Here is a 24,821-nt window from a genome sequence, read left to right as displayed (position 1 = left end):
TGACAAGCGTGTGAATGTTTCTCGTTGGCGCCGCAATCGTTTCATCCCCTTTCTGACAACCAGCAAAAGGACTATTTTAAATTTCATTACACTCCAATTAACAGCCCTTGCCAAACCCGCCCTGTTAACTGAATGCCCGCTTAAATGGGATTATTTGCATATTATACACCACTCGTAGAGACCTCCCTCGTGGCGTTTTTTTTTTTTTCGTCGCACTGGTGGTTCGTTCCATATTTGACGAATCCTTGCGCAGCGAACGATGTGTCAAATTGCCTTCCGCATTCCCGCAGTTCTGCTCTGGATAGATAACCTAACTTCGTTCACCAGTTAGCGACGGCAAGGCTCCGCCCGATGCCAATCATTTCAACACCCGTCAACTGGTGGGTGAAAGCTTAGTACAACTGTCAAGGGGTGAGTCGCTGAAAGATTATATCAGACTGATAAAACCGACAAACCAATTTGTCCTCTGCATAACTGTGTATGATAAGAAATTAGACTTGATTTAACTAATCAAATTCATACCTCGGAAACTGTCGTTAAACGTTCAAACTAGATTTTCTGGAGATTTTGTAAAATTGTTTGCTTTTTATTTTATAGCCTAAAGCTGAGCTAATCTAGAACAGTCGAGTCATATGTCCTCAATAATTGTACCACGGATAATTCAACTTTGAAGTGACTGACCCCCCAAAAGTTCTTTTCCTTTATTAGCTATTCTCTCTCAGATCGTCGTCTAAGAGACCGCGTCGCAATAATTCCGTCGTTGTTGCTTGGTGGATTGACTAATTTATTCATAACTTATAAGCAGATGTGACTGGTTTTGTTCCGACGGCACGCGAATACTCACGCATCAATAGAAGAGAAAGTTAATAGGCTCCATGGGTATCTTCGAAATCAGGCATTCGTTGAGCTTGTTGAAATCAATTAGTTTTGTATTGTTTTCTTCCTGTATTGATTGTTTTTACGGCTAGCTAGCAAGGCCTTCACCAACTCCCAGTCTCGCCGGAGGACCATCGTGATAGCACTGTTCAAAGTTCCACGCTGGCACCAGGGCGTTGGCACCAGCCGCCGCTTACATGAAGAACAGACGCTGTTTTTAGCCGCACCATTTTGGTGAACAGACTGTAACGCCTGAAAAGTGCCGATTATCGACATGATCGATTTGAGAGCATGCCTCCCTACTAGGGTGTGTCCAGGTATGCTTACACGCAAAAGTTGAAGTCTTGTACAATCATTGTGTCTTCCCGATTCGCACAAATGTTGCACAGAAATCGCACAACAAATGTGTGAAACGCATAACGCAACAGTTGTACTGCGAATACATTGACATAGAATGAAATCAGAATATGTATCATACACCGACACTTTATTCCTCACGTCGAGTGTATTAGTGACTGCACGCGCTTTTTTCTCAAGCGACGAGAGAAATTTCTCTCTCGCTCGTAGAATTTCCATGTATGTGCGACAAGACTATGCGACGCGCAAGGCGATATCTCGTTGCTTCACGAACTGAGCGAGACACCCGTGCTGTACATACTTGATACCAGTATTGTTAGTCTCTCACTCATACTGTCGGTGCGTGCTTGCTGCTATTCAGAGGAATGCATGAAGAAGAAAAAGTATCTCGAAAGCGTGTGTGCAAAAGACTTGAAAAGCGTAGCATATGTCTCGTCCTCAAGCAGAAAGGAGGAGAAAGGTTTTGCTTCTCGTTCGCTTTGCAATGCTGCTTGATACCAGTTGAAACTGTTTGGGTGTAGTAGTTTGGAGATGCAAATACATTTAAGAAACGCTAGAGCATTATTTGCGTTATGCCCAACACGCAATCATTGTACTGGTTCCGAAATACATCAACAATTGCGCTAAAGACGCACAATTTTGTACTGGTTTCGCACCATCCAACTTTTGCGTGTACGAAAACTCTGGCGTGAAAACTGAATGCTACAGATAGCCACGCCTCTGGCTTGATAAGCCTCAGGCCATTGTCGTTCGTAGTAAAGTTGAGGATTTTTCTGCCAACTACGGAGCGAAAGAAGTCTTCCTGCTTGACTTGCGCATTTGCATCTCCAATGACGATCTTAACGTCGCGTTTTGGGTACACACTGTACGCCTTCTCAAGAAAATCTTAGAACTCCTCCTTCTCGCCATCGGGTTTAACCTTGGTCAGTCCATATACATCAATTAGGCTGTAATTAAAAAATTTGCGCCGGGCTTCCGTCTCAGATCAAGCTTGCGAGGCACCGCATTTCATGGTTGAACCGCCCGCTCCGAGTCAGAAGCTATTGTACGCCGCCCCTAACATGAAAACACAACCGCTTAATTACCCGATTTCCGCTAAGATTACTTGCATCCCGATCGGCACCTCGTGGAAGTTACCGTTCCATTCGGCAATCAACACTTCCCAACAAACAATTGAGCTGAATAAAACAGCTAATAAATTTGAAGCAGCTGAATAAAGTCTGCATACAGCATCATTTAGCCAAAAAATGTTTCTTGGGTTCTGGACTTGGGATTGTAATTTATGTGTTGCAGTTTATTATAGTGCTGGGACTATCTGGATTAAGATATCCGGATATCCTGCCTCGGATATCCGACAAATATCCAAAATCCGGATCAACCCGATATCCGGATATTATCCATCAGGATATCCGGATTTTCGAATAGTCGGATATCCGGATTCTATATCCGAACATAGTTTATTGAAAATTATTTACATAAACAGTTACGAGGGAGTGGATGGTTGTGGAAAAAGCCATTTTCGCGTTACGTTTTATTTAAAAGGCCTTTTTTTTATTTTTCTTCACATAACATTTATTTGACACGGCACAAATACAATTTAATGTTTAACGGCGCCAATTATATCTGATGACTTAAAAACTAAAGCAAATTTTTTATCCTCGCTGCCGACTACGAGCTGAAATTAAGTCTAACTTAAAACTAGCATGGGATTTCCAATCAGTGTTTTGTTGTTCAATGGTCGTCTGATAATCGTCGAATGGCATGTATGGATTCGTTCCGCTGAGCCACGATGTCGTGAGTTGGGACAGAGGCTCGTAGTCCTTGGGTCCTGGTTCTATTGTGCGGGGTCTGGTTGCTGGTTTTGTGCTTAAGGTTCAAACGTGTTCTTGTCGTTTTGTTGGGTGTAGACGGAGGGGAACGGGACTAGACTGGGGCGTGGATGGATTTCAGGAAAACGTATATAAGGGACATGTAGGATAGGTCACGGCTCGCCAAGACATCACGAACAGGAACAGCCGGCTGTCTACCCTCGGCCTGCAGGGAAGCTATTAATTTAGACCTGGCGTCACGGTGTACAGGGCATGACCAAACCACATGCTCTATGTCGTGATAACCTTCACCACAGGCACAGATACCACTTTCCCCGAGCCCAACACGACGAAGGAGCGCGTCAAATCTATAGTGATTGGACATAAGCCGGGACATCACGCAAATGAAATCCCGACCTACATCCAACCCCTTGAACCACGGGTTCGTCGATACTTTGGGGATTATGGAATGTAACCACCTTCCCAATTCCCCTCTGGTCCAAGCATTTTGCCAACTGATGATCGTATTCTGACGTACAAGTGCGAAAAATTCATTAAAGGCAATTGGTCTTTCATAAATATCACCGTTTGTTGCGCCCACCTTAGCCAAAGAGTCCGCTTTCTCATTACCCGGTATCGAGCAGTGAGAAGGGACCCACGCTAAGGTAATCTGAGTAGATTTTTCGGATAAAGCACTCAGATGTTCCCGTATTTTCCCCAGGAAATACGGAGAGTGCTTAACATCTTTCATCGATCGGAGAGCCTCAATGGAACTGAGACTGTCCGTAAAGATGAAATAATGGTCCGTGGGCATTTTTTCGATAATCCCTAGGGTGTACTGAATTGCAGCTAATTCTGCGACGTAAACAGAAGCAGGATTATCGAGCTTATGGGAGACGGTTAAATTGTTATTGAAGATACCGAAGCCAGTGGACCCATCAAGAAGTGATCCGTCAGTGTAGTACATATTGTCGCAGTTGATGTTTCGATATTTATTGGAAAAAATTTTAGGGATCTGCTGCACGCGTAAATGATCCGGGATTCCACGAGTTTCTTCTATCATGGATGTATCGAAAAACACAGTAGAATCAGAAGTATTTGATAAGTCGACACGATTTGGAATATTCGAAGAAGGGTTAATATTTTGGGACATGTGATTGAAATACAATGTCATAAAACGGGTTTGAGAATTAAGTTCGATTAACCTTTCAAAATTTTCAATCACGGGACGGTTCAAGACCTCACATTTGATTAGAATACGAGAAGACAGGCTCCAGAAGCGGTTTTTCAATGGTAGTACTCCAGCTAAAACCTCCAAACTCATCGTATGGGTCGACTGCATGCAACCTAAGGCGATACGCAAACAACGATATTGTATTCGCTCCAGTTTGATCAAATGTGTGTTTGCTGCGGAGCGGAAGCAGAAACACCCGTATTCAATAACAGACAATATCGTTGTTTGGTAAAGCCTTATAAGGTCTCCTGGATGGGCTCCCCACCATTGTCCGGTTATTGTACGAAGAAAATTCACTCTTTGTTGACATTTTTTCATCAGATACCTCACGTGACAACCCCAGGTGCCTTTAGAGTCGAACCAGACACCAAGATATTTGTGTACCAAAACCTGAGAAATCGTTTTACCCATTAATCGTGTTTGAAGCTGAGCAGGTTCATGCTTCCTAGAAAAAACTACTATCTCAGTCTTCTCCGGAGAGAATTCGATACCTAGCTGTAAAGCCCAAGCAGACAAATTGTCCAAGGTATCTTGCAATGGTCCTTGCAAATCGGCAGCTTTGGCTCCTGTAACAGAGATTACACTGTCGTCTGCAAGTTGTCTTATCGTGCATGAATTTGCCAGACATTCGTCGATGTCATTTACATAAAAGTTGTAAAGAAGGGGGCTTAAACATGAGCCCTGGGGAAGACCCATGTAGCTAATGCGAAAAGTTGCCAAATCGCCATGCGTAAAATGCATGTGCTTTTCGGACAACAAATTGTGCAAAAAATTGTTCAAAATTGGAGAAAATCCTTGTCGGTGAAGTTTACCCGAAAGAATGTCAATAGAAACGGAATCAAAAGCCCCCTTAATGTCCAAGAACGCAGACGCCATTTGTTCTTTACGAGCATACGCCAGCTGAATATCTGTTGAAAGCAACGCAAGACAATCATTCGTCCCTTTGGCACGGCGGAAGCCAAATTGAGTATCTGATAGTAGACCATTTGATTCGACCCAATGGTCTAAACGACGGAGTATCATTTTTTCCATCAATTTCCGGATACAGGATAGCATTGCAATCGGCCTATAAGAGTTGTGATCAGAAGCTGGTTTCCCTGGTTTTTGGATGGCGATCACCTTCACTTGCCTCCAATCCTGCGGTACAATGTTTTGCTCCAGGAACTTATTGAACAAGTTCAACAAGCGCCTCTTAGCATTGCCGGGTAGATTCTTCAACAAGTTGAATTTGATTTGAACCCAGGCGCGTTATTGTTACAGGACAGGAGGGCAACTGAAAATTCTGCCATCGTAAAAGGTGATTCTATCGCGTCGTGACCCGGAGACGCATCGCGAACAAAGTTTTGCGCAGGAACAGAGTCCGGACATACTTTCCTGGCAAAATCAAATATCCACCTACTTGAAGACTCCTCGCTTTCGTTGACCGTTACGCGATTCCGCATTCTTCGGGCTGTGTTCCAAAGAGTGCTCATCGATGTCTCCCTCGACGTCTCGTTCACGAACCGACGCCAATATCCACGTTTCTTTGCTTTAGCCAAGCTTTTAAGCTTGGTATCAAGCTCCGAATACCGTAAATAGTCGCCAGGTATACCTCCCGTCTGGTAGGCCTTAAACGCGTCGGATCTTTGCGTGTAGACATCGGAGCACTCTTGGTCCCACCACGGAGTGGAAGGCCGTTCTTTGATCGTTACGCCGGGATATTTCTTCGTTTGGGCTTGCAACGCGGCGTCGAGAATCAAGCCCGCGAGGAGGTTGTATTCTTCAAGTGGTGAATGATGTTGAATCGACTCGACCGCTTTTGAAATCATTTCCTCGTATAACTTCCAATCGACATTTCGTGTGAGGTCATACGGAATGTCAATTGGTCGCATGCGAGTTGACCCCTTTGTAATTGAAATAAAAATAGGCAGATGGTCGCTACCGTGAGGATCGAGGATTACCTTCCATGTGCAATCCAACCGTAGCGACGTCGAACATAAGGATAGATCCAAGGCGCTTGGGCGCGCTGGAGGTTTCGGGATACGTGTCATTTCACCGTTGTTCAAAATAGTCATGTCGAAGTCATCGCAAAGGTTATAGATTAAAGAGGAGCGGTTATCATTGTAAGGGGAACCCCAAGCCACACCATGAGAGTTGAAGTCTCCCAAAATCAAACGTGGCGAGGGAAGAAGTTCTATTAAATCAAAGAGCAGCCGTTGCCCAACCTGTGCTCTGGGAGGAATATATATTGAGGCAATACAAAGCTCTTTACCTTGTATTGTCATTTGACATGCGACAACTTCGATGCCTGGAATCGAGGGGAGGTTAATACGATAGAAAGAATAGCACTTTTTAATCCCTAAAAGTACTCCTCCATATGGGGTGTCTCGATCAAGGCGAATAATATTAAAATCATGGAAGTTGAGATCAATATTTGAAGTAAGCCAAGTTTCACAAAGGGAAAATGCATCGCATTTGTTTTTATTTATCAAAACTTTAAACGAATCAATTTTTGGTAAAATACTTCTACAATTCCACTGTAAGACAGAGATAGAATCCTTCATATACGCAGTTGAATTAGGCATCGAAGGATACAATCGCTGCAAGGAGAGGCCATTGGGCAGTCAACTGCTTCAAAAATGATCTAACTGTTGGGAGGAATGCTGTAAGAAAATCTTTTATTGGATCGGGTACATTGAAAGTTTCAAAAATCCAGTCCACAATGTCAGAAAATTTCACCAGTCCAGCATTTGATTTTTCAACTGGATGTGCAAAAGGAACAACTGGGGTTTTAGATGTTCCAGGAAGTGCTGGGAACTCATTCTGGGACTTTAAATTTGCAAGCCCAGGAGGAGTTTGCTTCGGTTTTTCCGCTGCACTTTTAGGTTTGTTTGTACCATTCATTTCACTTTGGGAAATCTTTGGACCTTTTCGGGGAAGTTTAGGAGAGGAAATATTTTTCCTCTTTCTAGACTCCCCAGGATTGGCGTAAGATGCTCCCGCTGGTGAATCGTCAGAATCGGTTTCATCAGAGGACAACAGATCGAAGGGGTTCGAAGTAACGGGAGAAGTGGTAACGGTCTTCTTCAGCATGTCAGCGTAGGAACGCTTTGAACGCTCTTTGAGAGACCGTTTTATTTTATCCCTGCGCTGCATGTACACCGCACATGTCGAGAGCTCATGCAGATTTTCTCCGCAGTGAATACACTTTTCAGCGTTAACACTGCAAGAATCTTCCGCATGAGACTCCCCACACTTGCCACAACGTGCCTTATTGCAGCAGTAGGCGGCTGTATGGCCTAACTGCTTGCAATTCAGGCAGTTCATGACGCGGGGCACGTAGAGCCTCACAGGGAGACGAACCCGGTGGATCGAGACGTGGCTTGGTAGTGCAGACCCGGCGAACGTAACTCGAAACGAGTCTGACGGAGTGTATACTGTTTTGCCACCGATGATCGATGCTGACCGCAATTGCTTGCAGTCGAGCACCTTTACTTCGGGACACGTTTTGTTCTTAAAGCACCCTTTGGCACTTTGCAGTATACACTCGACTGACAGACTCGAATCGGTTATGACACCGTCGATCTCCACGTCTCGTGCGGGTATGTAAACGCGATACTCGCGTGTGAAGAGCTCAGAGCAAGCTATATCGTTGGCCTCTTTCAGGTTACCGACCACGACACGGAGCTTGTTAGGCCGGACCTTGGAAATTTCGGTCACGCCCTTGTACTCCTTCGTCAGGTCTTTAGAAATCTGCAAGAGGTTCAACTTTTTCGATTTCGGTCCTGCCTTTGGCCGAAAATAAACAGTATAGCTGCCCTGGGCTCCGTCTGGGTAAAGCCTGGGGCGAGGGGGGACTGAAGAATGAACAGGGGAGGGGGTAACAGAAGGGTCAGGGTCAGAGGGGTTCGGGGATGGTGGCGCGGGAGGCGAGGGATCTACATCCATCGCGCTAAGTCTAGCGCACTAGCGCTGACAAGAACACGTACCTTTTTATTTCTCCCTTCCAGTAAGGTTGGTTGTCCGATCGTTCGAAGTAGCAGCCGTTACAGCCAGCAGCACCAATAAAGCAGCACCAAACAGCCACCAGCAGCGAGCCAGGTGTGAGATCACTCCACACAGCGATACAACTCGCTGACACTGATGGCTTCTTCTTTTTCCTCGTTTGTGTCTCGTCCACTGCTGTAGCACAATCCAGCCAGCAGCCAAATCGGCTTACGCACCAGCTGGCAGTCACGATGCGAAACAGTTGCACAAAGGCACGACCTTGAACCCGGATTTATTTCACTTGACCAGGCAAACAATGCCAACACTTGTTCACACGTCTTTTGTTTTATACTCTATCGGACCGATCACCAAACACGTCCAGTACTGATGCGTGTTCGGCACAGAATGTTTTTTAAAAGGCCTTTGAAAACAGAAATAATATTTCGGATATCCGGATATCCAACTATTCGATTATCCTAATTATTATCTGTAAAATCTAGACTTTGTTTAATGAGCATAAGAACTATGATATGATGGATTCATATTAAACCTCAAATACAAGAGAGAGAGAGAGAGAGAGAGAGAGAGAGAGGGGGAGTGAGAGAGAGAGAGAAAAGTAGAGGAAAAGAAAAAACATGAGGAAAAATGAGAAAGCTAATTGCAGAAAAACGGAAATTGGAAGACTAAAGGAAATTACATTCAGTAGTGTACCAGAAAAAATGTTATGGAAATAGTAACAACGCCGTTGCATTACATGTGAACAGTTATGTTAAAGCCACGTCAATTGAAAAAAAAAAGGCGTTAGTGAAATCAATAGACTCGCGGCCAGAGAGATCTTCTTACGTTTCATGACATCTAACTCCCAAAAAAGGACGTACAGAATAATAAACCCCGTCGAGTAATCTCAACGCACGTGAAGTCAGGCCTGTTTTTGTTTTGTGCCTTTTCCGTAACCCTTAATTCGGGGCACGAATTTTGCTCAGCTTAAATAAATTACAAATTGTACCTTCGAGCCAATCATGCCGTTCGATTTCCAATCCGGGCTAAGCTTCATGGGGCGTCCAACTGCAGTGCGGGAAAGCATCTATCCGTCAATTTTCTTCGTACGAATACGGTTCGGCTGGAGTGGGAAAACCGAATAAATAAAAACCTTCGACTGCGAAAAATTTTTCTTTCGAGATTTGGACCCTCAACAGAGAAGGCATCTCGTATCGAAGATGTCGTGGAAAGTTTTCCGAAACCGTTTTCAGAAAATTGCTTCAACGTCATGTGTTCCAGTGGTGTGTGAATATGAAGGGTGAGTGTTTCAATCTTGGGAAATACATTTGCTCGCCGCTTTGGTGATGAAAGTCGAAAACAAGCGGAACAAAAATGATTCCCTAGTCCTGAAACCAGAACGGCAGCCTATGCATCGTGGAATTGGCAGTACAAGAAAAACTAATAAGAATGAATGTACGCAACAGCGACAAGAGAAGCAACATATATTTCATCCGGATCTGATCCTATCAACTTGGGGCAATGCGAAGGAAGTTGATTGAACCGTTGCATTTATTCCGGTGGGCTTCCGTATCGTATCGAGCGAGAAACCGGCCGGCCTGGATAGCTTCTGAGGAAATATGCACATGAACCCCCCACCCCGGTCCGGCCCTTTCGGAGTTCCAGTACCTGCGATTTTGCGCTGCGTGGACTTTCGCACTACCTGTACCTACATTAGAGAATCGGTCTGTCGACCAGAAGGAAAAAAATGAACGGCAGTGACTATAGCCAAAAGTATTGCGTTTTTTTTTCGCTTGTGAGAATGTGGTGCGACAAAAGAAAAGAGGCAAACTACTTGGCGGCGAAGTAATGGAGATGTTACGCTTCGTTAGGGAAATGGGTCGAGAAGGGATCGAGCAACTGGGAAAGTTAAATGAAAGCAAAATATGGCTTATTACCCGGTGCACTCAGCCTCGGTTTGCGAACTGCGATTACTCAAATCTGGCAGCTGAAGGTTGATTGCTTCTGGGGCATACAATGTGAATTTTAATTTTCTCTCGGTGCGAAAATGCGAAATGTTATTTTGATCGAAGTGTGTCCGCAGCGTTTCGGTACGATTTATTGGGTAACACTTTTATGAAATAATGAATGTCGTATATTAGAGTTGGGCTTATAACAATCCTTCATAAACATATATATCCTAGGTAAGGATATTGGAATTTCAATGGTATAACGGGAGTACCCACTGTGTGTCGTCCGTGTGCAATGCTCTACAATCCCATAAGTTGAGCATGTGGCCGATTTTCATAAACTTAGTGTTGAATAAAAGGTATGTCTTACAAACATTTAAGCAATTATATTCGATATGATTAAGCATATGACTCAGAAGGTAAAGAAAAAAAAACTGCCTACATTATGTAGGCTACATATACTTGTAACGTATTTTCTAGTAAACTTGAAATCGTACATTTATTTTCTAATTTTCCACAGATAAGTTAACTCCAACAGTTGCGCGTAAATTTCTATTAATAAGGAAGCCTAGTTTAGTTAGCAATAACATCAGCAAAAGTGAAGTTTTTGACGTGGCCTTGGACGTCTTACTTTAGTAGGGTGGCATTTCGTGAAAGTATAACGGAAAGGTGTCCTCTTATAATGCATATCATGTTACTAAACTAACTAAATGAATAATAAACGCCAATGTCTTGATCGAAAAGAGAAGTTTGCCCCAAACTTGTGGCATAATTATTTCAACAATAAATTGATAAAATGTTGAGTTGAAAATAAATCGTTTTTGTTTAGTTCCCGAGCATTCAACCAATCACTGGCCAGGGACGGCGGTTCATGTGGGTAGTATGGGTAGTAGTACCCACTCGGAATATTTTACTTACCCACACGGAACTATCGGACAAAACCAAAAAAAAAATGTAATGTTGCGAGCGACAGATTTTTAGATGGATGTCGTTAAACGAGAGGTTCTAAATCTGCAGATTTATGTACAGTTGTAAAGTTCCTCAGGGAAAAGGACAGAGAATTTTACGATAGAGAGAATTTTACGATAGAGTTCTAAAGTTTTGTTTTCTCGTAAATATTTCTTATGCTCAAAGCGGTCAAAGTTACATTTTTTTGATCCATGAAAGAAATGTTCGAGCTGGGAGTGTGTCTCGTGTGTTTTGGTGTAGCTCGAATCTCCCAGCGCAAAAGATTCCATGTCCCTGAAAGTGATTTTTTTAGACAATTTTTTATGAAATAACATCAGATCTCGACATTCCATGCAAGATCTCTAAGAGATTTGCTAAAAAAATGGATTTCTGAAACTTCAAGAACTACTCTTGTGCGTTGGTGTGTGTTGGTCAAAAAAGTAAGACTTTCACTACTGTAAGTGAAACCTTATCAGAAGTCCGATTAAGTTCAAATTTTGAATGAAGACTTTTTTCGAGAAGACACAATTGTTTAGCCCTAACATTTGCATGCTCACACCACAGCTGAGCGAAACAAGACTGGTGAATTACTCTAGTGAAAATACACAGAAGTACACTGCGGAGTGCAGATTCTTAGACGGTTTCCAGCTACGACGCAGTACTAACAAGCCAGTCATCGTGAGAGTCTCGGCTCGAGAAAGACTGTTAGTGTCAGTAGGATCGTAGCGCTAGCCCTGCAATTGTCCTGTACACCAAACAGTTGGCTGCGAAATCTGTGTATAAATAAACAGAGTTCCGAATCGAAATGTAGCACCAAGGCTTTGCTTTTATACTGCGGAGTGCACTAAATTCGATGGGATTCAAAGAGCAAACATGCGTGACAGGCGGCTGGATTCATTTTTTTTCGAGATGTCAAGAACACAACGCCATCTACATTCTTGCCTAGATGCTCCCCGCATTTGATCTATACTTATAGCGAATTTCTTTATTCCACTGCGTCAGTGCAAATCTACTCAAGAATAAAGAAACGGCATTGCGATTTACGACGCAAGTTAGAAAGAGATGGCAGATTATTGTTTGCGAACTAAACACGTGCGGTGATGGGTTGAAACTGGCGAACTTCACGGTGCGCTTCGGGCAGCATGCCATGTCAATACCGGGTCAAAATCAAGCGAATAAATAAGGGTTTTGACAGCAGTTAGGTTGACTCCAGGTCAAAACGAGTTGAGCTGGTGAAATAAAAAAATTCACTATTAGAGACACACAATAGCTCTGTTGTGTCGTTTTATCACTCCAGAGAGATATTTCAGATTCCACCGCAGTGGTTTTTTCCATGCTCCTCAGATACACACGATTCGCTACTCTCTTCAAGTAAGCATCACTTTGCCACCAGTGTGAGAGCAAATGTTTTCGCAGTGAAAGAGATTATAGTACGCGCTGGTGATTCTTTGTGGAGAAACGACAAGCATGGTTTGAAGAAAAAAAAAATGAAAAGAAACCTTAAAAAGCCCACTTTCACTGAGTTAAAAACGCAAACAAATAAAGCTCAATTACATCGACAAACACGATAGCATTCTGTTCGCGCCACTTATCGATGTAATAGCACCGAGATTGCCGAGTTGACAGAATGCGCGTTACGACCAAATACTGATGAGAAGAACTTCGCAAAAAGCTCTCAAGAATCAGAGTCCGAGCAGGATACCATTTCCTCCAAATAGACGTCCGAAGGAGTTAAGTGGCTTTTCCGTTTTGAATTAACGAAATTCGGCCCGAATATTTTAGACAAGTCTTCCAGAAACTACATAAATTTTGACCGGAAGTGTTACCAGTTACTTTGAAATCCAGAAAAATAGACAGATTTTAATTTTGAATTTGAATTTCCAACTTTTGAAAGAAGGTTTTTTGTTGATGTCATTGTGCGCCATTGGTATATTTTTTTTTTACTTTGACTAATTTGTCAAAAAAATATTTATGTTAAAAGGATGTTGATGATTACATTGACACTTTTAGAGCCAGAACGGTTTTTTTGATCGATGTGACAAGTCCGGCAAAGTTGTAAAAAAAATTTTTTTTTCAAGAGAGCAATTTGAAAAAAAAATAGAAATAAATATCTAGAGAAGCTCATTTAAAAAAAATTGAGCCAGAACAGTTTGTTGGATTTATGTGATGTCTTCATCAAAGTTGTAGGTAGTATTTTTCTTGTTCTATAAAAATAATTTTGAGTTGAATAACTCAAAACACTCACTTACTAATTTAAAACTACACATTGTAAGTTAAATATTGATGCTTGTATGCGCTTTGAGAAATAAAATAAAAATAAAAAAAGCAATAAATAAAAAAGAGGTTGAAAAAAGCTTACAACTTTTTGGTCACAGTGTATATTTTTTTGGAAAGATAAGGTAGTTTTCATAAAAAATCTCATTTAAAAAAATCATTTTCTAGATATATGAAATTTTTTTATTCATATTTTCCTCTTAAATTTATTTTTCATATTATCTATAACTTGGCTGAAGTTGTCACACCGATCAAACAAACCGTTCTGGCTCTAAAATATGCTTTTTACATAAACATTTTTTCACAAATTAGTCGTAACTCCAAAAAAGTGCTGATAGTACAAAATGACGCCTTTAGCCTATAGAAACATCTGTGCAAAATTTCAGCCAGATCAAAAATGGGCGATAAAAATAGTTGCCTTTTTTTGCCAAAACACAAAAAAAACACATCTTTCAAAATTTCATAAAATTGAGATTTTTTATGGAAAAGTTTTAGAAAAAATCATGGTTTGCTGATACCTGCTAACCTTTGAGATATCTAATTCACAAAATTATGTATTTTTTCCAAATTTTGTGTAATATTTTCACTTAAGTACTTCGAAAACTTCTGTTTTCGGAAGAAAACGACGTGCAGTGGGTTTCCGTTTTCGGCACACTCCGATTTTGGCAACATTCTATTTTTTTTAGCATACAATGATTTATACAACAAACTGACCTGATTTTGACACCCGTTCTAGGTTGAAACTGAAAACGTCTTACGCCTGATGATTTTTAACAAGCTGGAAAAATCGAAATTTTGTTTTTCGATGCCAAACGTCTTAAAAATGTATAAAACGTCGAGATCTGGTGTTATCTCGAAAAAAAAATTACCGAAAATCAACCATCTGGGACTTGGCCGTTTTCTGAGCAACCGAAGGCTGAATATGGAATATTTTAAAACGGGCTTCTAAAATGACTCACAGCTCGTTCCAAATCAGATGTTAATTATTTTAATGGTTATTAAGTATCTCAAACTCGAGTTTCATTAGGGTGGTTCCGAAAACAATTAAAATTTAATTTGAAAGGGTTTAGTTGGAAAAATGCTAATATTTATTTGCCTATCTGACATCTTATACTTGATATACCACAAGGATGGACCAACTAGTTTTCCACAATTTCGCACAGATCTTTTTTTTTTGGCCAGTGAACAAAATGTACATGATCGGTTTTTGAAATTCGAAAGTGACTTTTTTTTCATGAAAGCATTGCGACCCTAATGCTTAGTTACGTGGGGGCTGTTCTTTTTAAGTGATTTTGTGACGATAGAATTTCTCCGCGAGGTCTTCTAGTCTTCTTTTTTCTGTTTGTTTACAAGCAAAATATATGTTTTTCACAATGTATTTCAAATGAAGCAAGCGTAACTATTTGCAGTTCCCCTTGAATGATATATCACACAGCGTGTTCCTGAACGTCCGTGGGTTGATTTCGTTAGCAAATCCCAACGCTTTTAATTTGTTGTAATGTAGCTTTAGCTGTAAATTTATTTTTATTTTAACAATAAATCGAGTACCAGGTTTTATTTAGGGTTAACTTACAAATTTAGGTTTGCACGTGTTTCAAGAACAATTTTAACTTTTCCGTACACTTCGGTACTTATTTTAACAGCTGTAGTTTTACCTTTATTTGCATGAAATATATTTTACTGAAAGTTTTAAATGAACAAAACAGTTTTAGGTTTTAATTTAGAATAATGATAATTTTAGGTTCATTTTAACAACTTTCCCTCACCTAGGAGTTCTTTAATGTACGGCTGTCTAATTAATAATTATCTGGCATCTCTTTCTTACTTGCGTCTTAAATGGCGATGACGTTTTATTATTCCCCGGCAGTTTTGCCCGCACACAGTGGAATAAAGAAATTCGCTTTAAGAAAGAACGATGAGCTGGCAAACTTTAAGAAGTAACCCTTGTCCCTTCAATCGGTGACAACTCCTTTGACGGGTGGTATAATTTTACTTATCGGTGTAACCGTGGGTGTTGCCAGTATCAACACAGGGCAAAATTCAATTTTGAAAATCAATCAAAAATTTATTAAAAGACTAATTGGTAGCTGCTGCTCATCAAATGGGTAAAAAAATTAACTTAATAAAAAGTCGTGTCACTTTTTCAAAAATGGGTGAAATTTCTCTCACTAATGAGTAACTTAAAATTAACGGGTATTTGACTTCAACTGTAAACAACGCACTGTCGTAAAAAACAACCTGGTATATAAAACCAGTCGTCGTTTTCACTCACTTACTTCCAAGTGAAACAGAGAGTTTGACGTCACACTACAACAGCGATCGTTATATGCGACTTATTTTGTTAAAAACCTATTGAAACTTATGAATAAACAAATTTTCTTAATAATTTTGAAGTCTCAAATTGAATATATTAATAACAAAGAAGGTTTTCCTTATTTGGCACGGTTCCAGTTTGGCAACTGAAATTTAAAATTTTTTTGTCAAAAACGGAAATTCACTGTACTTCAAAAACTTCTGTACTCGGAAGAAAACCACGTAATCATTCAATTTCTATCGAGAAAAAAAATGTAAGAAAGTAAATTCAATTCAATTTAAAACAAGACAAAAATTTCAATAATTTTATACAATATGCATATAAAAACACCCAGGTTTTTTTGTAATTTTTCTCATAACTAGGATTATAAATTAATTACCATTAGTTTGAAAATCGATCATCTGGTTCAAAAGTTATGATTTTTTGAAGTAGAATACTTCTCTCAAGAAGTTAGGCTACATAGGGATGTGAAATGAAATTCTCAAACTGAAAAAAGTGAAAAATATGTCCAATTTCAAATGCTAATAAATCGGTTAATATTCGATGGATTTCCTTCGTTCTTGCAGCAATAGATTGGAAAATCTTCTAAGATTCTTCCCAAAATAAGATAATTATTATTCACACTATTGTACTATTGAAAATAGTCAAGCCTTGTCAAAACGAAAAATTCGACCTCTGATTGGTCGTTATATGCTTGCTTCCCAAGCACGGTCGACAGGATCATATACCTTGCAATTGAAAACATGCTATTTGGCCTATATAATTCATTCTTCGTCTCACGCTTGATGTGTACAGACGCGTTTGTTACAACAACTCAAAGTTTTAGTTCACCTATCGCATTCGTTTATTTTACCTATCGCATTCGTTATACAACAGTACGTTGTCGTGTCCCAACGAAATGGGAAAAACGGGTTCCAGTAAGGAGCAAAACAATAAGCGTCCTCGTGACCCTGCTGAAAAGGATGATGGAATCGCCAAGAAGATACTAGCTGCTAACAAGTTTGCATCGCTAGCTGACCAAACTACCGAGAAAACGGAAAAGAAGGAGAAAATGCCGCCTTTCTACGTAAAAGGTTTCCCGCCTGGACTAAGGCAACACTTCAATGAACTTATCAGCAAAGGGCTGATAGCTACCCTGAGGCTATGCACGGACGGCTACAAAATCGTCGTTCCATCCACCCCACATTACAAGGCAGTAGAGGCTTACCTGAAGCAAACAAAAGCGGAGTATTTTACTCACGATACTGCAGCTACAAAACCATTCAAAGTTGTACTGCGTGGTTTACCGGAATTGGAACTGGACGAGTTAAAAACGGAGCTTGTCGCTTGCGGCCTAGAAGTGGAAGCAGTATACAAAATGATAAGACACAACAAAGCCATCAAGTATCGTGATCAGTTATACCTGATCCACCTGACCAGGGGTTCAACTACACTGAGCACAGTGAAAACAATCACCGCCCTATTCAACATCATCGTGCAATGGGAGCGATACAAACCGATTCATCGCGATGTCACGCAGTGTTCCAATTGCTTGAACTATGGACATGGCACAAAGAATTTCCACATCAAGAGTCGCTGCATGAAATGTGCAGGTCCGCATCGAACAGTGGATTGTCTTGTTGAGGAAGCCGAACAAATCAAGTGTCTCAACTGTGACAAAGAGCATGCTACGAACAGCCGTTCCTGTCCAAAACGAGCAGAATTTATCAAAATTCGAAGTGAAATTGCCAATCGCCAGCGACCGTCGAATAGAAAAAGTGTACAACCTAGCGTTACACCAACCCCGCCAGCGACTTCAAGTACGTTGCCGTTTCCACCTCCTCCAACTGGTGGTGTTCCTAGCCGGGACCCCCCCGGATTTTTGAGTTATGCACAGGCTGCCAGCATGCCCCAGCAAGTAGCAATTTGTACTCGATGGAACAGCTAGCTACGCTGTTTCTTAAACTCGATCAGCAAACAAAGGCTTGTCGCACCAACCAGGAACAGATTGCGGTCATAATGACTTTTTACTATCGTCATGGATCCATTCTTTCGAATCCTTAACTGGAATGCCCGCTCTGTGGCCAACAAGAAGTTAGAACTTCTACATTTTCTGAACACACACCACATCGATGTCGCTGCAATAACCGAAACACATTTGAAGCCGAACATAAACTTCTGCCTGCCGGAACACTCGGTAGTCAGACTGGACCGCACAACCTCAGCTGGGTGCGGGGTTGCAATCGCCATAAGGAGAGGACTACCATACAAATCACTACCGAGTTTCAACACAACCTTTGTCGAAGCTGTAGGAATCGAAATTACCACCACTGATGGACCACTCACATTTATTGCGGTCTATTGTCCGAAGCAGTCTCGTCGGGCAAATGGAACCACGGTGAAATTGAAGAACGACATCCAAAAGCTGTCTAGAAGAGGAGGCAATTTCGTCATCACAGGTGATCTCAATGCTCGCCACTCCGCTTGGGGTGACTCCAGGTGCAACTCAAATGGTAACATCATCGTAGAAGATTCCGAAGCTGGATATTACTATCCCGCTCATCCGGAATTGCCAACTTACATCTCTCCTGGTGGTGTAGGCTCTAAGCTTGACATTTTTCTGACCAACATCACCGATCGATTTTCGATTCCGAAAACCATAACAGAGCTCTCCTCGGATCATCTTCCGGTCATCGCTGAGATTGGTGCTAACGTAGAGCGGCGTCAAGTTCAACAAAGAAGAAATTACCATCGTGCAAATTGGGTTCAGCTGCAGCGGTATGTTGAAAACCATCTTGATGCGGACATCACTTTGAACAGCACTGGAGACATCGATCGTACTCTACAGTCCATGATAGACGTCATCCAGGAAGCAGAGTGCCGCTACATCCCATCTGTTCCAGTGACATGTAAGTTTGCGCAAATCGACGATAACACCAAGCGCATAATTTCCTTGCGAAACTCGCTGAGAAGGCAATATCAACGTACCCGCAACCCTAGGCACCGATTCTACGCTAGACAGCTAACAAAAATCGTTCAAGAACGTCTGGAGAAAGTGAAAAACAGACAGTTTGCAACCGAATTACGTAATTTGCCCAACTGCTCACGGCCATTTTGTGGCTAAAGTGTTGAAGAACAAACCAAAACCCATTCCGCCATTAATAGTGAATAGTGAAACTTTGCTAACTTCCCGCGAAAAGGCTTGTGCTATCTCTCAGCATTTTGCCGCTTCCCACAATCTTGGTCGTGATATTGTGAGTGAATCGAACCAGCTGTCAGTGAATCGATAGTAATTCTGGCCCGCACACCGAATATCTTACCACCTGATCAGCGGATAACAGTGGACGAGGTACAAAACAACATTAAATTCTCTCGGAACATTAAGGCTCCCGGATTTGACGGAGTGTTCAACCTTGTGCTCAAAAACCTTGGACCAACAGCCTTGTCTGTGGTGGAAAAAGTGTTCAACCGATGCCTTGAATTAGCGTACTTTCCAACAAAGTGGAAACTGGCGAAAGTGATTCCCATTTTGAAACCAGGAAAGGATCCCACATGCCCCAAAAGCTACCGTCCCATCAGTCTGCTTTCTGCCCTCAGCAGGGTATTCGAACGATGCATCTACAGCCGTATTCTGTGCCACGCAGAAGTGAACAACATATTCCTGGACGAACAGTTCGGTTTTCGCAGAGGCCATTCAACAACATATCAACTGCAGAGAGTAACAAAACTCATCAATCGGAACAAGGAGCTATCTAAAACAACTGCCATGGCCTGCCTAGACATAGAAAAAGCATTCGACAACGTGTGGCACGACGGGCTTATCTACAAGCTACAGCGCTACAACTATCCCGTTTATCTAGTGAAGATTGTGCAAAACTATCTTACGCTGCGCAAGTCTCAGATCTGTGTGCTGGGTGGCCTGTCTGATCCATACGACGTAGGAGCTGGTGTTCCACAGGGCAGCATCCTTGGTCCTGTTCTGTACAACTTATTCACATCAGATATTCCTGAACTACCCAATGGAGGCCTGTCGCTGTTTGCTGATGATACCGCCATTATGTAGGAGGGCAGACAGATCAACCAAATAGTTAAAAAGCTGCAAACTGGGCTTAACGTCTTCGTGAATTACCTCACCTCATGGAAAATTTGTGTGAATGCAGCAAAAACTCAGACCATAGTCTTCCTACATCGGAATAGTCAACGTTTGGTGCCGACAACAAAGATTCGGTTGAACAATGTGGATATTCCCTGGTCGTCAAATGTTCGCTACCTTGGTTTGACCTATGATCATAAGCTACTTTATCGCCCCCACATTGAACAAACAGTAACGAAAAGCTTAGTGCTAATGAAGAAGTTGTACCCGCTAATCAACTGAAAATCGAAATTATCCGTCGTGAATAAATTGACGGTATACAAACAGGTCATCCTGCCGATGCTTCTATACGCCTCGTCGATCTGGAGAACCTGCGCGAGAACCCACCTGCAAAAGATTCAACGGATCCAGAACAAGTTCCTGAAAATGATCTTGAACGTGCCCTTCGGAACCCGAACATCAGAAATGCATCAAATAGCTGGTATCGATATGACCGAAAACATAATCTCTGCACACGCTGAAAACACTAAAAACAACGCACTTAACTCTAGTGCGGTGCTCATTCGTGAGCTTTATTTGTAAGTAGCTAGGTATATTTATTTAATAATTAAAACTCTAATGCCGAGCATTAAATATAAATCATGTACGTAGAAAAGGAAAAAGTAGTAACACTTATAGTACATTAAAAACATCAGAGTTGAAAAGTTGATAAAATTGAATCTCTCACAATGTTCAAAAAACAAATGTATAATGAAAATACCGTAAGAAAAATAAAGAATATTGAATCCAAAAAAAAAAATCCGGAGCCGCTCATAATAATTCTAGACAGCGACAACAGCAGTCGTCCTTCCTTAGCAGCAGCACTAGCCTTGTGGTTGGTCACCACGTCTCAGCAGCAGCGCGGTTTTTCTCAGCGTGTGTCGCCAGACAGCCATTATTCCCCCCGTGTTGGGGCAGCATGAAGATTGCCATCAGGAAATCCAATTTTGGAAATCAAAATGCCTTTTTCAAGGCGAATAAACAAGTCATTGAAAGTTAATAATTTTTGTCAACGCAAACAAGCATTCTGTGTTGCATCCTATCAATTTAAATTTGTCGTCTAATTTACTGAATGTGAAATAGCTTCCACAGTGCATGTTGTCCGTGTATCTTAATTCCCCCAATGTTAGGACAGCTCAAAAGTTGTAATTAGCAACCGATTTTGAACCGCAACATGCTTTTTTGAAGGTAAATAAAAAAAATATTGAAGGTTAATAATTTTCTGGCATCAACACAAGCAGACATTCTGTGCGGGATGCAATCAAATTCTGTTGTAGTTGTCTAATTTTCACTTTATTTAGTAAATCCCCCACTGTAGGGGCAGCGCAAAGGCTGCGATCAGCATAACCGACATTGAATAATAAACTGCCCTGTTAGAACGCATTCACAAAAGCAGTTAGTTCGACTATGCAGAGCTAATATAAAGTCGATTCAATCAATCAATCAAGCATAAACAGAATTTCGTCGTCTCCCAGCTGCCAAGTTGTAACATGATGCAACACGCAACAGCGAGCAAACGAAATCGCTTGATGTTACAAACCGCAATAAGATACGGGTTAAAACCGTTGCGTGTGTGAGAGCACCATCGGTGTTTATTCGCTGGATACAAAAATCAAATGCGAATTGTGGAATAATTTGTCTGAAGAACATTAGGGAATGGAACAACTGAACTGAAAGGGCGTGGCCTATTTCGTAGCACCCTTCGGCTATAAAAGAGTGTTTCTGGAAAAACTAGCTACATTTATTAGTCGGAAGGTGAGCTGGATGGACCGTCTACAACGTTGACAGCAGCAGCAGCAGATATCAGCACTCAGCGGTAACAGAATATATTAGCGGGTTGCGCCTGTGGCTGCCTTCAAATTAAACAAATCACTTGCCCTGTGGTTGGTCACCACGTCTCAGGCCTCTGCTTGAGAACGAACGCCAACACGAGCGATCGGGCGAGATTTTTGCCGTACATCAGCCGGCACTTCCTCTAATGGAAAAGTTGGATCATTTTGTTCAGAAGAATATTACTGTCGGTAATATTACAGAGCTGTGGTTGCATTATATCCGATATGGAATTGAACAATTGTCCTTTTGAGGACAAATAAAACACTTAATTTGAAGAGTTAATAGTTTTGGGTACCAGTAGCAGTATGGTAACAGCCTCAGCGGTAGGTGCAGCCGGTACTTCCATGAGGCGGATGTTATAAGGAAGTAAATGGCAGGGCATGGCGAAACAGTTCGGGTGTGCTTAGACGCGCGTCATTTTTCGTTGTTGATATTATTCCCCACATGAAATGAAGCGCTTTCGTACGATAGCGGCGGTATTAGCGGTAGATGCATTTGCCAACACTTACTCCATGAAGCCGTGTCTAATTTTCAATGTGAAAACACCTTTCTACTGTGTTGGCCGTGCACATTAGGCCTTTGCCAGGCTAAACGCGAAAAGCGGCGTGAACCGTTTCGCCCGGTCGTACGTTAATGTGCAGCCGTAAATAGAGCTGTGTAAAAGTATTCCACTTCAACCTCGCGGGCGTGGCTTTGCACACAACCCTCCTGTGATTTTTTTAATTTAAATACATCGAACACAGTCATTTTTTTTATGGTCACCCTATTTCGAAGTTGGTCACGCAAAGTGCTTCAATTGTGCTCAAAATCGCAGGGATGCATCTATGTTGAAAATAATCAAACCCGTATTGTTTCGTTGGGTTGTTAGGAAACTAGCTCCGAAATAGGATGACCATAAAAAACGCGATCTTTTTGGGTCAAATTAAAGGTAATTAAGTCTAGTTGTGAAAAAAATACCAAAAAATAAATCTGGGTGCATTTATATGCATAATGCATGAAATTAATAAAATATTCGTCTTGTTTTTAAATTGAATTTACTCAAATTTAAAAAATAGCATATTTTTAAAAATTTCTCCATTTATAGAGTCAAGTATGCCCTTCAAAATGAGACCAAGAGATATTTTTATGTTTGCCCCAAAAAGAATGAAATACAAATGAAAAACGCATATTTTTTTATGAGAAATATTAATAACTTTCAGTAAAATTGAGATATTCACGATGTCAGCATTTCAAATTGTTTCTCTTAAAAAGCTCTAAGAGTCGTTTGAATACAGTTTTGAGATGAATCTTGAAATAAGAAAGTTAGAGCGTAAAATGTGTTTTTTCAATAAAAATCGGTTGTTTTCAAAGATAGAGAAAAACTTTTTTTTACAAAGTTACTTAGAATTAATGGAGCTATAACATTTTACGGCAAATTTTTCTTTTATCTAAAAAGATAAAAAAGTTAGATACTTGATTGCATCGAAAATGTTGGTCACCCTAATTTTTGATAATCTTTCAATAAGCACGTTGTCATATGTAACAACTTTGTAGAAGAAAGTTTTTCTCTAAAATGTTGCTCTAGACCCAAATTTCCCCCTAAATTTTGTTTCTGGACCATCGTGCATTGTGCTGTGTGTAATGCCACCAGAGCTCATAATCCTGATCTGAAATCCAGCCTTCATTACAGTTAAAAATTTGTTACAGTAATTATTAATGCACGAGAAGGACACACTCCTACGCATGTCACACTCCACACAAAATGAATTGTTTCATACACAAACCAATCATTCGCTTGGCACAGTTTTTTGAAGATAATTAGAGCACATTATTGACGGGAGCAAGTGTGAGCTCAATTAATCCGCTCCTGCATCGAGCGCGTCAAATCACTTCTGGCTGCGGCAGCGTTACATTGTTTCGCCGGTTGCGCACCTCCAAAAATAAAATAAACGGGAAAACGCACTACCAATGTCGCAATGAATCAATGAAGCAAATCGCGCTGTCGGGTCCAATAACGGAATGAATCAATACAACTGTTTGCAAACATTTCTTGTATGCATTCTGTCACCACCTGCAGAGCGCACTCTTTTTTTTATGCACACATGTAATCTTCCTCTGCTGCCTTGATGGGTGTCTCGATTCTTAAGTCTTCTTTCGTTCTTCTCTTCTGCTCCCCCATTACAGCCCACCAGGCTTCTGTCGCCAGACACGGTCCTCAAGCGTCGGAAAGCGAACAGTTTCGAGCTGGCTACCCTTCTGTGCAGCTATTTGATAGGAAATGGATTTGCAGCGTGCGTGGTGTCCGGTTACGCTACGCGGGAAATCGTCAACAACGACCAGCGCCGGGTTAGCTGCCCGTACGTTCCCTGCCCGGCTCAGGTGAGTGCATTAATAACCGCGCCAGAACATAGGCCATTGCGTGAGGAGTTTGGAGAGGGGGGGGGGGGGGGTGACAAGGCAGGAGACAGAAGAAAGTGCGGAATCCGTCACCGTGCACCGTCCTATCCTATCCTACGACGGGTGAAGCCTACGCGACCAGTCGAGAAGGGCTATTCTCGACTGCTTATCACCGCTGACTGACCAAACTGAAGCCCGAGCCCTTGTTGCGTTATGAACTTTTTGCACGATTGCTAAAAAAAAGACCGTCACAGCGAATGAAGGCAAAAGTCAGCCGTCCGTTGAGTTGCTCGTTTTACTTTCTCTTGGTTTTGGTTTTCATTTCCTTTTTTTTCAGCCTTACAAATGATCATAATCAACCGCGTAAGAACCCCAGGGAACACGAAACACACAGCAGAATTTTCGAACACATTACCGCAATCGTCGCAAATTGGGGAAGCCGCATGTTGATGGGGTTTCGCGCTTTCATGAATCGCGCTTAGAGGCTGCCAGCGGTTGTTGAAATGATGATGATGCACGATAGGAAAGCAATTGCTTGTTTCACCGAATTGGCATGATGCATACGGGTCTCAACATTGGCAGACAAATTCCCTCCGTGCTTCGAAAGGACATTGCCGTTGGAAGGACAGAAGGCGCCACAAGGCACTGTTAGACGGCATTCGCGAATTCTCCGATCGTTGTTTTCTAATGAATCGAATTCTTTACATCCGTTCGTTCCGGTCGGTATACACGCGAACTTTCGCACAACCGATTAACTTAACAACAATCATCGAAAAAA

At 41.6% G+C, this 24,821-nt stretch overlaps 1 protein-coding gene across 3 annotated transcripts in view; it reads left to right on the top strand.

Annotated features, from left to right (window-relative positions):
- The window catches only part of LOC129721045 (coiled-coil domain-containing protein lobo), a 465,133-nt gene that overhangs the window by 428,506 nt on the left and 11,806 nt on the right, over nucleotides 1–24,821 (top strand). For all 3 annotated transcript variants that reach the window (XM_055673158.1, XM_055673139.1, XM_055673149.1), the window contains exon 3: nucleotides 23,831–24,025. In XM_055673158.1, coding sequence (XP_055529133.1) covers nucleotides 23,831–24,025 — 195 coding nt within the window. The remainder of the gene's footprint in view (nucleotides 1–23,830; nucleotides 24,026–24,821) is intronic.

Source organism: Wyeomyia smithii, chromosome 1 (assembly GCF_029784165.1).
Source record: "Wyeomyia smithii strain HCP4-BCI-WySm-NY-G18 chromosome 1, ASM2978416v1, whole genome shotgun sequence".
NCBI lineage: Eukaryota > Metazoa > Arthropoda > Insecta > Diptera > Culicidae > Wyeomyia > Wyeomyia smithii.
Note: the sequence above shows the minus strand (reverse complement) of the source record. Positions and strands in the feature narration are given on the sequence as shown.